This window comes from Balaenoptera acutorostrata, chromosome 2, assembly GCF_949987535.1.
Source record: "Balaenoptera acutorostrata chromosome 2, mBalAcu1.1, whole genome shotgun sequence".
NCBI classification, from domain to species: domain Eukaryota; kingdom Metazoa; phylum Chordata; class Mammalia; order Artiodactyla; family Balaenopteridae; genus Balaenoptera; species Balaenoptera acutorostrata.
The window spans coordinates 174231722-174245953 of NC_080065.1; the positions used below are offsets into that span (position 1 = coordinate 174231722).

The 14232-nt window shown below is 51.9% G+C and overlaps 1 protein-coding gene across 9 annotated transcripts in view; it reads right to left on the reverse strand.

Annotated features, from left to right (window-relative positions):
- Positions 1–14232, reverse strand: part of MYO9B (myosin IXB) — a 90381-nt gene that overhangs the window by 46077 nt on the left and 30072 nt on the right. For all 9 annotated transcript variants that reach the window (XM_057540115.1, XM_057540111.1, XM_057540108.1 and 6 more), the window contains exon 3: positions 1275–1369. In XM_057540115.1, the coding sequence (XP_057396098.1) occupies positions 1275–1369 (95 nt within the window). The remainder of the gene's footprint in view (positions 1–1274; positions 1370–14232) is intronic.

The window sequence follows — 14232 nt, forward strand, 5'->3', positions numbered from 1 at the left end:
GGCTTTCTCTGGTTGTGGCAAGCGGGGGTCACTCTTCATTGCGGTGCGCGGGCCCCTCACTATTGCGGCCTCTCTTGTTGCAGAGCACAGGCTCCAGACGCACAGGCTCAGTAATTGTGGCTCACGGGCCCAGTTACTCCGTGGCATGTGGGATCTTCCCAGACCAGGGCTCGAACCCGTGTCCCCTGAATTGGCAGGCAGATTCTCAACCACTGCGCCACCAGGGAAGCCCACAATTACATTTTTTTAACTACTTGAAATTACCCAGAATATAATTTTTTTAAAGAAAAAAAAAATCCTATAGTATTAAATTCTGAAATGACGTTATGACAAAATAGATAATTCCTTGTAACATTAACTCATTGCATAAAGCTGCCAGATATTTTCATTAGTATAACCATTGCACAGAGTGCAAATGAACACAATTTCTTTCTTTCTTTCTTTTTTTTTTGAACACAATTTCAACGTTACACATTTAGTTGAATTTAACTGTGCCCTCACCTAAGGAACTCACATTTCTGGCACAAAATGTAGACCTGTTTTAACTTCCACCAGGCAGTCAACTTCACAGTCCAGTTACCACCTATGGACTCACCCACCTACTCATCCGTCTGTCCATCCAAATCCATCAATCTACCCACCATCCTCTCATGAATCTACCCACCCATCCATCCATCAATCTATCCATTTTTTCACCCATCCATCCATCCACCCACCCACCCATGAATCCATCCATCAATCTACATACCCTCCCTCCCGCCCACCCACCTCCTTTGCGTACTTCCCTGGACAACTGCCTCACCTTGCTACCCAGCGTCACGTCTCCTTCTAGCTAAAGGGGCATGTTTGGCAAATGCCAGAGTCCACATCAACTCTCCCTGTGGCATCCTTAGACCCACTGAATTAGAAACATCAACACGAGGGCACCTGTGGCGTGCCCTTGTCTGTTCTTGGCAAACTATCGTGCTAGGACCTCTAGCTCATTGTACTTACTCTGTGGGTGCCTGGGCCCACGGGGCTGCCCTGGGGAAGGTAGGGTTGGTTACGAAGGTGCCGCCCCTCCCCCACCCACACTCCCACCTGGACCCACCGCTCAGACTTTCACATCAACGACTGAAAATCACACTTGCTTCCCTGTACGATTCACAAATGCCTGCCAGCCCACGCTTTCAGCACCCAGCTCTCTGCTGGCTCAGTCCTGGCACCGCGCCGCAGGTAAGCTCAGGACCTCAGACCGAGGGCTGAGTGCACAGCGTGGGTGGCTACAGACTCACCCTCTCACGATGCCGCTCTCCAGGTAGTTGACCTGGATGAATTTCCCAAATCGGCTGGAATTGTTGTTGTGAGCCGTTTTAGCATTCCCGAAGGCCTGGGAGGAAAACAAAAGCAGGTTTTCAGGTTGCGAGGATGAAGTTTCTACAGGCCTCAGCCTGGAGCCTGGGGGCTCCCTGGAAGTCACGCAGAGACTCCAGGTGAGACCTGGAGAACAGAAAGGTAAGTAGCCCCAGCGCATCCCACGGGCTTACTCTTTATCTCTGTGTTTGGGGGTGTGGGAGGGGTTCAAGTTTTAAGTCCTGGACGTTAGAAATGCCAATCGTCAGAATTCTTTTTCAGTAATAATTGTTCACGCAGCAAACTCCGGCCTGTGGGCCAAATCCAGTCCACTGCATGTTTTTGTATTGCCTGTCAGCCAAGAGTGCTTTTTACATTTGTAAATGGTTTCAAAAAAAACCCCCCCAAAACCCAAAAAAACCGAAAAACCCCAAGATGAGTAATATTCCCTGCCATGTAAAAATCCTATTCCCATGTCAGCATCTGTAAATGAAGTGTGAAGGGCACACGGTCAGGACCGTTCATTTACTGACTGTCCACAACTGCCTTTGTGCCGTGATGGCAGGGTAGCTGTGACAGAGACCATCTGGCCCGCAAAGCCGAAAATATTTATTATCCAGAATATTTACTTCCAGAAGGAGTCTGCTAGGCCCTGGGTTGATACGGGGTCCAGGCTGGACACCTGCCATGTGAGGGAGCAGACGTGGGGACAGGTCCCAGGCTGGAGGGGTCCTGCAATTCCATGGGATGACAAGCTGGTTCACTGCAAATTTTTTTTTTTTTTAATTGGGGTAAAACTGGCATAACATAAAACTGAGTTTTTAAAAGTGAACACTTCAGTGACATTTAGTACCTTCATAATGTTGTGCACCCATCACCTCTATCTAGTTCCAGAACATTTCCGTCACCCCAAAAGGAGACCCGTCCCCGTGAGCACTCACTCCCCATCCTCCCTCCCCCAGCCCCTGGTAACCACGAATCTGCTTTCTGTCTCTGGATTTGCCTGTTCTGGACATTTCACATAAGTGAGGGCATACACTAGGTGGCCTTTTGCGTCCGGCTTCTTTCCCTCAGCCTGATGTTTTCGGGGTTCAACCGCATTGTGGTAAGAATCAGGGCTTCATTCCCAGTATGTAGAGGAAAGTCTGCATAGTGCTCAGAGCCTGTGGCTTGGTGAAGTTCCCATGGGGTCTCCCATGTGACCACCATCCAGATTACAACAGAGAACACCCTCTGTCCCCCACCCAGGTTCCTGGGGTACCTCCTTTCCACATGGTACCCAGACAGGGAGAACAGCCAGGGAGAGGGTGTGGTGGAGCCTTGGGGGGGACTCAGGGCAGGAAAGGTATCTGAGGAGTGGGGTTCCCTGTTTTGGGGGAGTGAGAGGCCAGCAGAACAGGGGGTGGTGAGGCTGGGCAGAGGAAGGGAAGAGGCAGAGATGGCATGGGGGAGCGTGACACCCCGAAGGCACACGCGAAAAGGGAAGCTTGGCAGAAACGAAAAAGGTGTCAGGCTCACACGGCTCCCGTTTGAGGAGGCTGAGCCGGGCAGAGGAGGTTGGAGGGAGGAAGGCCGCAGCTGGAAGGAGGTGGGAGGGCCACTGCCAAGGTCTGCTATGGGATATGTGTGTGGGGGGCGGGGGACAAGGGCAGGGTGCAGAGAAGTGGCCAGGCTCTCAGGGGAGCCAGGAACAGGGAGACCCCGAGAGGAGCCGGGATTTTCTTGAAGCCCTCATTCTGCAGGGGGGATGGATGCAGGTCCCTCATTGATCGGAGCTTCTGGTGCGACCGCCTGAAGGCAGAAGCCCCATAAAAAAGCATCTGCTGGAAGGCCTGGGGTACTTCCTCGGAAAATGGTTCCGTTCAGCAGAGCTTGCGATCAGGGCTGAGGCCCCGGTTGAGCCCATGCGCCTGTCACGCTCTTGGCTGATCAGGTCACAGGATGAGTGACTTCCTGCCCGGCTGCCCCTGGGGCTCCAGACCCCAGAAACGGGCCTCGCTGTAAAACCTGGACCAACCGTCAAGTTGCCAAGCAGGGGAGTGACAGACGAGGAGGCGGCCCCAGAGAGGCAACCCGGCCCCGACTGCAAAGGGGGTACCTTCAGGGTGGGGCCGTTGCTCTGTGCACTGAAGGGTGTTGAACAGCATCCCTGGTCTCCACCCACCAGATGCCGGTAGCATCTGGGACAACCCAGAACATCCCCAGAGAGAGCTCAGTTGCCCGAGCTGAGAAGCACTGCTGTGTACACATGGAGGTAAAAGGGGTTTTGCAGGGTCGGGTTGTCTGGGGCTCCCTTCTGTCATGAGGGTCCCCACGTGCACTGCAGGCGTTGATGGGCTCCCTGATGAAGAAAACTGTCTTTCCAGGTTTAACCTCCTGTTCCCTCTAAGTTCAGCTTTTAAAGGGGGTAAAGCCCATGGGGTAAAGCCACAGCTCTGAGAAAAGCAGACAGCAGATCTGTCTCCTCCTTTCCTTCCAGACCCTGCAGGGTGGTGTCTGAGCTGAGGACAGACCTGCTTTGTGGTAAAACGAGCTCCCACGAGCGAGCATGCCAAGTCCTGCCTGTCCTAACTTCAAACAGATGGCAGAGGGGTGCCCGACACCGAGTGGGCTCCCTCCAGGGGCAAGTCCTAAGTCCCTGCAGCGCCTGTGTTCAGGGCCTCCGCAGAGACAGCCCAGAAATGCACATTTGCATCCAGAAGAGCCATAGTGGTCCCTTCTGAACTCGGGACAAGCCTCTGTGGCGATTTCTAAGGAAACAACCAGGCCTGGCGTCCTGGGGATAAGCGGGAATGTCTTCGGGATGTGAGGGCCCACCATCTCTCTGGTTCTGCGATTACCAGCGCGGGGCCTAGTGACCTCATGCGTCTGGTATGCGGTCTCAACACACTGCGACTTTTCAAAGCTGATCTAAAAATATCCGGTTGGTGCTATTATACGTCCCTTAGAGGAGGAGGAAATGCTGGCCTGGCACCCGAAGCCAGGGGAGCTATTGTGTAGCTGTTCCCGGGGCCGTGCACTGCCTCCCAGCACAAGGGTGGCTGGTGTGCCCGGTGGATCATGTGGGGCTGCGGATGGATGGAAGGGATGAAGCGGGACCTGGGTGCCAGCAGTGATGCGATATGATCTGGCACTGGGGCAGGCGTGGCCACGTGCTCGTGCTGTCTTCCCATCACGTCAGACGATCCACGGCTCTGGCAAAACGCTATTCGAGAAAGGCCTCTACTTTCTTTGAAATGCTTTTTTTCCCTTTTATAATATAAAAGACATGTTTCTAATATAAGCTGTACACTTGGAAAAAAAGATAGAACCATGCTCAAAGTTTACCTAACGAAAGGAAAAAACCATAAAGGGATGACCCATTAAATCAACCCCGCCCCCAAGCACGGTTTCTAGGTAAAATGAACGAAGCAGCCGTACCCCGACTTCCTCAGATCGTATGCCCCCTCCAGGTGGCCCCCCCAACCCCGACAAGGATGCCAAGAGCCAGGGGATGTCTGGCTGTCTTCTAACTGCCTCTGTCTTTGAGGTGCTTCTTTGGGGAGACTGAAAAAGCTTTTTTAAATCAAAGACATCCAGGGTTGGGGACTTCCCTGGTGGTCCAGTGGTTAAGAATCTGTCTTCCAATGCAGGCGACACCGGTTCAATCCCTGGTCGGGGAACTAAGATCCCACATGCTGTGGGGCAACTAAGCCTGCGCGCCAGAACTAGAGAGAAGCCCATGCACCTCAATGAAGCGAAGAGTCTGTGCACCACAACGAAAGATTCTGCGCGCCGCAACTAAGACCCAACATCCAGGGTTGAGCAGCCTACATAGCCAGACATTTCTAGACAGTGCATTTTCTATCTAAACAGGATGGCTCTTCTCTCTGTTGGAATGCGCAGTAAGTATTTTAGGAAGAACGGCGATATAACGTCAAAGAATGACCTGTGGTGTATACCAGCCCCACGCCAGGAGTGCTGCGGGCTTGTGACTCTTTCCTTTGTTCGAATTCCTCTAAGGGACAGACCTGCCTTCCCCATTTCCGATGAGGAAACTGAGGGACAGAGAGGTCAACTGACCTCCCCGAAGTCTGAGAGCAGGTGGCTGACATGGCCCCGGGTTGGAACCCAGTGCCCCGACTCCCAACCCACACCATGCCCGTAGCCGCTCAGTCCCTGGTCCCGGCTGGTTCTCAGAGCTGGGAGCCAGGTGAGCAGGCCTGAGACTTTTCGGGGCGTCTGCCTGCCCCGGCAGCCCGGCAGGCGGATTCCCGAGCCTTGAGTTCACACCTGGTCTCTTGTGCATCCCACGTGGAAACCGGACAAGCCTGGAGACGGACTGCATTAGGCAAACAGTGTTTTGCTTTCAGATTTCAAAACTGAGAAGCCCCACGGAATGAGCTCACCAAGGCAAACGTGCTTGCTATCTCCTGTGTTGACAGTTGACCCCAGAATAGGGGTTTCCCTGGAGAGAAGCCCCTCAGCCTCACCTTGCAGGGTGGTGGTCCTTCCAGCCAGGCGGAGGTGGCCTGAACTGGGATAACTCCTCTGCCCTCAGATACACCTGCAGCCGTCCTCACTTGCTGCGGTGGTTTCGTCTTGGTCGTGGGGTTGGCCTTCTGTTTCCCTGATCTAGCCGCAGGGACCTCCCTTCCCAAGTGTGTGGTGCTTTTGTACATGTGGTTTCATTCATTCACTTGACAACAACGTATTGGTCGGCTGCCGTTGTGTCTGGCACCGTTCTGGCCTCAGAGAGCCCCCTCCCTGGTGGTGCTCCGACAGGGACGCCCCCCTCCACGTCCACCTTGGCCATGGCTTTGATGTCACCACCTCCCGACACCCTGGAGGCTGCCCACTGCCTCTCGTGACCTTGACACTGCCCCTCCCCCTGCGATGCCACATCTGGGCAGAGCCTCTGTTCCCCACCCCGGGACCACAAGCCATGCCATACAGGACTTCCGAATCTCTTGTGTCCAGTCAAGGCCAGGGAGGAGTGACCACAGTTGCCGGGAGAGGCTGCGAATGGTAAGAGAACACTAGCAAATATTAGGCCACTGTGAAGCCTAAAAATGGGGCTGAAAGGGAGACTGCCTCCCTCCTGCTCACCGGCCTGCAGGAGCCCTCTTGTCCCAGCCCTGGGTGTGGGTGCAGAAAGGCAACACCCAAGGGTGACTGAGAACCAGCCCGGGCACGGCAGCCCCACCGCTGGAACTCGGGTTATTTTATTTTCCCAAGTGCTCTCCAAGTTCCAGGCGTACCTTTCTACGTGAAACAGCACTCAGCCCATGCCCAGATCGTGTCCATCTGGGGACACAGGCGACTGTCGGACCCGCAGGAGGAGAGCTGGGAGGCGTCCCACGGCCCGTGGACCGAGGCGCCCTGGAGATCTGCTCTGCTGTGTCCGCTGAGCAAACATCCCCGGGGGGCATCCAGTCAGGCTGGGGCTTTCCTGTGTGGAAATGCCAGGAAAATAACCCCCAGGTGTGTGCGGGGTGGAGGGCTACTTCTGGTGAGGAGCCCGGAAGAACAGCTCTGCATTGGCAGGGGATTCGGACAAATTAGTTCACTGCTCTCGAGTTTCAAGTTCCTCTCCTGTAAAATGAAGGGGTAAACCCTTGTCTTCTCACGTTGTTTGAGGACGAAACAGGACCATCTGTGTGAACCAGGTCGGGGGCAACTTGTTCCATGAAGGGCCAGCTAATAAATATTTGGGGCTCTGCTGCAACTACTCAACTCTGCTGTGGGAGTGTGAAGCAGCCACAGATGACCCGTACATGAGTGGACGTGGCCGTGGGGAGGACACCTACATGATGCCCGGGATGGGGGGAATGCGGGGTGGGTGGCAGGCTTAGACATTGACCTCTACCGGGGTCAGCAAATTACGGCCAGCCACCTGTTTCTGTGTGGTCTGTGAGCTAAGAATGGTTGTCACATTTTTAAACGCTTGGAAAAAAAAATCAAAAGAATATGTCACAACACATGAAAGTGATATGAAATTCAACTTGCAGTCACCATGAATAAAGTTCTGTTGGCGCACAGCCATGTCTGTTTACGGACGGTCTGTGTCTGCTTTTGGACTATGGCAGAGTTGAGTCGTGGTGGTGAAGACTGGTCCAGCAGAGCTGACCATACTGACCCTTGGGCCCTTTACAGGGTAGGTGTGCCAGCCACTGTTCTAGAGGCTCTCGGTTAAACGTCTCCTTCTCCCAAAGGGGGCCAGGGCAGTGCTGGGGCCGGGAGAAGACTCCAACACTCAGACATGCAAGGTGAGCATGACAGGGTGTGAGTGTTGCCTGGGCTGACTGGTCTCCCCCCAAAGCACAGTAGGGACACAGAGAAGCAGGACCAGGAAGCATGGAGGGCAGAATGGGCCAGTGGAGTCACAGGCTCAGAGGGGCTGTGTGGAGAGACAGAAAAGCTCCCTGGGAGCTGGGAGCGGAGCGGGTGGAAGGTGGGGAAGGGAGAAGCACGGCTGATGTGATTTCCACAGAGCTGCTGTGCAGAGAACAGATGGAGGGAGATGGATCCAGGGAGGGTGAGGACAAGGATGACGGTGGGAAGGGGGTGGCGATGATGGTGGTGAGAGGCGGTGGCTGTGGGGAGGAAGATGGGACCCCCGACCCCCTGCCAGCCCACGTAGGTGATAGCTGCAGGCTCAGTGGGCCTGTGGATGCCGGGCAGGAAGTGGAGGAATCACCCCCAACCTCATGGCTCCCCAAATCACAGATGAGGAAGTGGAAACTTTCCAGGGCCTGGCTGACATTCAGCCTTAGCCCGGGTTCTGTTCTCTTCCTGTTGCCCACGGGGCTTGGGACACCTGGCAGGCTGGATGGACGGACAGACGGGCGGATGGAGGCACGTAGAGAAAGCTGAGTGCCGACAGGACATAAGACTCACCCCATCTCCGTGCCCCCAGTTTCTAACAGGCTCTGTTACTCTTATTCGGAAGGGCACTGACTGTCAGCCACAGATATGGACAGAAACGCTGAAAACAAGGGCTCCTGGGGCCAGAACAAGGCCCTTTGAAATGGACAGATTCCTACCAGGGGCTGAAGTTTCATGGTAAACTGTGCCGTGGAGTGAGTGGCGGGGAGGTGGGGTGATAGAATCTTAGAAAAAAAAGAAAAAAGAAATCAAGTATGAAACAAGTTATTGTATCTCATACTTCACTGAATTTTGTTTTAGGTTATAAATGAAACCACGTGTAGATCACAGAAAGAATAAAGAATAAATTAAGCTTTTATTGGGGAGGGTCTTGCTTGGTTCTTACTGTACCAAAAATATTTGAGGGATTCAACAAGATCCCTGAGGGTTCATCTTATCCATTTGATACCCAAATCATTCTCTTTGGGGTTTACTTGGTTCTTTTTCTCAGGTTTTAGAGTAGGGAAATTAATTTGCTTACTTTCATTTGTTCATATTTATGGATATAAAGTGTTTACGGCTACGAATTGTCCTCTCATTACTGCTTTAAACACATCTCATGGATTCTGCTAATATACAGTTTTGGTCACTGATTTTCAGAAAATCTTCAATTTTGGTTTATAACTCCCCCTTCATCCAAGACTTAACAGAAGGCTTTTTCTTAAAAAATTTTTTTTTCCGTATGGAAGGGCTTTAAAAAAATTAATTTCTAGTTTTATTGCATTGTTAAGAGCATTGACTGTAATATTTCCCATTTTGGAAATTCTAGATGCTTTCTCTGTGACGTGATATAGGGATGAGTTTTGTGAACATTCCATGAATACTTAAGACTTATTCTCATATTGGAGTGAAGGGTTTGCAACACGGCCACAAGATCTGCCTAAATGTGTGGTTTGGGCATCTTACATCCCTGCTTATTTGCTGTCCACTCAATGAGCCTTATGTTTGTGTTTGTAACTATTTCTCCCAGTATCTTTTACAATTTCTGCTTTGTAAAAGCAGCTGCTGTGTTGTATGATGCATAGATATTGACAACTATTATACCTTGAGATTAAGTTGAGGATTTTGGCATTATGATGAATCTTCTTCATCATGCGATGTTGAGGCCTGAGCTCTACCTTTTACAGGTCAGAATTGCAGCTGTGTTCTATCCTGTTTCTATCTACCTGATACATCTGTGCCTGTCCCTTTACTTTTAGCTTCCTGAACTACTTTGGTTTAGTTGTGTCTTGTTCATAAAGCATGGAGTTGAACTTTGCTTTGTGAGCCAAGCTGAAAATTCTCTCCGTTTAGGCAGAATGAACCTGTTTAGATTTAGCAACACGATGGACTCATTCCCTCCTGAAATTCAGGCTTCCATCACTAGCTCTCTTCCCCGTCTGCTGCTTGTGAGTGTGGCTGAGTAACTAGAAGTCAGAGCAATTCTCCAGGTCACTTTTGATGACTTCCTGAAATCATGCACCTTTTGCTGAGCCAAGTGGGGAGTGTGAGTGGAGGGCTTGTTCCGTAAGTGGGTGGCTCATTATGGAAGGTTTCATTTTAGGATGATGTTTGTCTCCCTACACAAATCCCAAACTGCATGGTGCTGCTGATGAGAACAGCAAGGACTTCTGATACTTTCCATGCAGCAAAACTAAGCACTGGCATATGTGAGGAAAGTTGAGCTCCCAGGGGTGGGCTGGAGGGACAGTCTGTGGTCTCCAGAGCTCCCTCCACCCTCCCTACAGGTGCTGTAGCCTCTCTCCAAACTCTTGGGGAGGGGGATGCCCCTTGGGGCCCCAGGGTCCCCTTGGGCCCACCCTCCATACCTGGGGTGAGCAAACCGGTCATCCTGGGGCTCCCCTGCTTACAACAGTGGGGAAGGAGAGTCAGAATTGTCAAGATTCCCCCGCCCCCCACCATGAGTCACCACTACCTTGCTGCTCTGGTAGGTTACGGTGAGGGAGGGAAAAGGTTGAGAATCCAAGTATGAGCTGTGGGGACTTGTTAAAGATACAGACTTGGGCCTCAACCCAGACTTGCAGAATTTCTGGAAAGGCTAAGGAGTCAAAATTCCTAAACCAGAGCCTGAGGCTATTCTGATTCCTGGAAGGGTGAGAACTACTGCCCTAGGGTTTATTATGAGAATGAAGTATCTCTAGGGAGAAATAAAGCAAGAGGATGTCTACTTACACCCCTCCCTCTTTCTTGAACACCTGGAGTAGGGGTCTTGCTAGTCAAGAGCGGGACAGAGCAAAGAGCTTCGTACTCAGTATGCTTAGTTTAATTAGACAGCTTTCCTCACGCTTAGCCCCGAGAGACAGGAAACTTTCATATTCCAGGGTTTCACCGAGATCAGCCACTCCCCACCAGCACCCCAACCCCAGATGCGTCCAATTCACATCCTGACTGCCACTCGGTAGCCTTGTTCAGCCAGGCACTGTAAAGTGGAGGGGAGAGGGAGAAGAAATCAGGCCCCCGTGATGATGAAGGAACAGGAACAGCAAGAAAAATCATTGTCCAGAGCCACCTCTCAGCTGTGATTCCTCACAGCCCCGAGAAGCAAGGGATTATCTGGGAAACTGGGCTCAGCGGCTTGGCCCCAGTCCTGACAAGAGGTTGTGCTTTGTTCTGATGCAGGCCCGGCTGGGAAGTCAGTACCGCGGACACCACCCCGGCTTCTGGACACTGTCACCTGTACACACCAGCGGGGCCACCAGCTGGAGCCCGGGCAGTGGTAGGAAATATTTCAGAGGAAGAGACAACAGGATATGGTGATAGCGGGCATGCAGGCGATAGAGGAAAGCACCAAAGACCAGTGGTGATGGCTCAGCCGACCGAAATGGAGGAGGAGGAGAGGGCAGAGGTGCGTGGGGTCAAAGTTCAGTTTGCCAGGACCTCACCTGAGATTTGCTTTGCACATCTCATGGATGTGGTGGGATTTTGTCTAAGTGTGTGTGTGTGTGTGTGTGTGTGTGTGTGTGTGTGTGTGTGTGTGTGTGTGTGTGTGTGTGTGTGTTGGCGGGGGGGGGGTGGTCCACAGACTATGCCCCACAGGCCAAATCTGGCTTGATACCTTTTTTTTCTTTGATAACTTTTTAAATTTTAGCACAGTTTTAGACTTACAGGAAATTTCTAAGAATATGACAGAGAACTCCCAAGTACTCCACACTCAGTTTCTCCTACTGTTAATATTATGGTGGCACATTTGTCACAACGAACAAATGAACCAATATTGACTGATATATTATTATTAAACTAAGTTAGCATTTCATTCGGATGTCCTCATTTCCCCCCCTAATGTCCCTTTTCTGTCCCAGGATCCCACGTTACATTCGGTCCTCACATCTCCTTGACGGCTCCACGCCAAGTCTCTCGGACTCGTTTTTTGAGACCTTGACAGTTTTAAGGAGGACAGGTTGAGTATATTGTAGAATGTCCTTCAATCTGGGTATCTTTGATGCTTCTCTCCCACTGCCTGTTTTTGCAAATAAAGTTTTACTGGCAAACGACCCCACCCGTTTGTTTACGTATTGCTTTTGCTCTACGATGCAGAGTGAGTAGCTGCGAGCTAAGTAGTGACAGAGACTGCGTGGCACTAAAATCTGGAAATGCTAATTAATGTGGCCTTTTACAGAAACAGTTTGCAGATCCCTGGTATAAACTACTATGTCAGGGCTTAAGCTTAAACTGCTTGATCCAGGATACACTCCACGGGAGGAGCCACTGCAAACCCGCTCTGGCCAATTTTATTGTCACTCAACCTTGGGGGAGGGTTTTGCCAATTAGCATAATGAATGTTCCACTTCGAACATTCATGGGTGGAACTGGTGACGTTCAAGACAAGTGGCTGGATGAAATATTCTGGAGGCACTTCCCACACTTGCTTGAGAAATTCCACCTAAGGGGGCCTGTTCCGTAGGGACGGGGCTCAGGCCTGACTTCAAGCCAGTCCCACATCCTGCTGCTGGATCAGGGGCTGGGGCAAGGCCCTGGGAGATGGAGCTCAGGTACACCTGGGGCCACCCCAGAGGCCACAGCTGATAGGACCGCCTCTAGCATGGCTGGGCTCCTGTCTGCCCATTGCAAGATCGATGGGAAGGAATCTGAGGGGTGGATGTTGTGGACCTGACGGGGAGTGTTCCGGAAGTGTACAGCTCGCTCTGCATTTCTGTTTTAATTGTGCTAAAATTCATATAACATAAAATTCACCATTTTAACGTACGATTCGGTGGCATTTGACATGTGCGCTATGTTGTGCAACTGTCACCTCTATCAAGTTCCAGAACGTTTCATCACCCCAAAAGGAAACGCTGTCCCCGTGAGCAGCCACTCCCCATCCCCCCTCCTCCAGCCCCCTGGCAACCGCTAATCTGCTTTCTGTCTCCTTGGATTTGCCTGTTCCGGACACTTCATGTAGATGGGATCATAAATATGTAGCCTTTTGTGTCTGGCTTCTTTCACTCAGCATAACATTTTCGAGGTTCATCCACGTTGTAGCATGTGTCAGTGTTTCATTCCTCTTTATGGCTGAGTGATCTCCATTGTATCCACTCTTTGAAAAGGGGTAGTAGGAGCAATGGCCAGGCCTGCCTTGGCGGGTTACTCCGTCTTCCTTGGGTCTGGGGAAGCCACGGCTGGTGCTGGCCTGAGTCCAGGAGGATCACTGGGTCCAAAGGCCCTTTGATGTCCCCAGTGCTCTGGGGTAAAGTGCTTCCAGTCACCTCTTTTTCGGGTGGATGCGATCCTCCCTTCGACCTTCCATCACAGGCCTGCCCCAGCCTTCGCTTCTCTCGTGGGGGGCCCCTCCTTGGCATCTCCCATCTTCTTTATGGGGCAGCTCTGGAACGGGGGCAGAAGGCTGCCCATGCACAGGAGGGCTGGATCCCCATGAGGTGTCCCCCCAACCTCAGCACTGCCAGGACCTCATCCCAGGGCGCACTCACTCCCTGCTCTGTCATAGCTGAAATCTGGGGCTGCTAAGCTAGGCTAGCTCCTGCAGGAAACAAATGGGCCCTGAACACCAAAGGGCCCCTCAGAGCCTCAGGGTGTGGGGCAGGGAGCCACGCTGTGCTGCTTCTGTGCTAGGACTCTGCTGGCCTCGTGACCTTCTGGAGCTCTCCTCTGCCTCTCCCAGGAGGCTTCAGGGTGGCCTTTAGGTGATGACGCAGGCGGGTGCAGCACGTGTAAAGGCCCTGGGGCAGGAGAGATCAGCAGGCAGAGCAGAGAGGTCAACTTGCCGTAGGTCACACAGCACATGCACTGCTGAGTCGGGCTTCCTGGCAGAGGTGGCTCTTGGCCCAGAGGACCTGGAGGTGGTAAATTCCGAGGGGAGGGACACAGTCACATGCTGAGGGGAAAGAACTGGTCCAGGCACTTTGGCAGAACTGGAGAAGTTCCCTCTGGGGCTGCAGGTCCCTGTAATCTTCTCTCTCCCCCTCCCCACAATCTCACCAATATTCACACCTCCAATAAGCAGCTCTGTCACTGCAGTGGCTCCTGGATCCACACAGCTCCCTGCAGACTCTGTCCAGAGCCCCAGGCCTGATTTTCAACTGTACATCCTAAAGGCCCCTAAACTAGAGCGGGTTTCTCGGCCTCAGCACTACTGGCATTTGGAGACGTACCATCCTTTGCAGAGGGGCTGTTCTGTGTACTGTACGATGTTGAGCATCATCCTTGGCCAACCAAAAAACATCTCCAGACGTTTCCAAATGTCCCCTGATGGCAGAATCACCCCTGGCTAAGAACCGAGCGTAATTCAAAAAGATACATGCACCCTTACGTCCATAGCAGCACTATTCACAATAGCCAAAACCTGGAAACAACCTAAATGTCCATTGACAGATGAATGGATAAAGAAGATGTGGTACACATATACAATGGAATACAACTCAGCCAAAGAAAAGAAAAAAATAATGCCATTTGCAGCAACATGGATGCAACTAGAGACTATCATACTAAGTGAAGTAAGTCAGAAAGAGAAAGAGAAATACCATATGATATCACTTATAT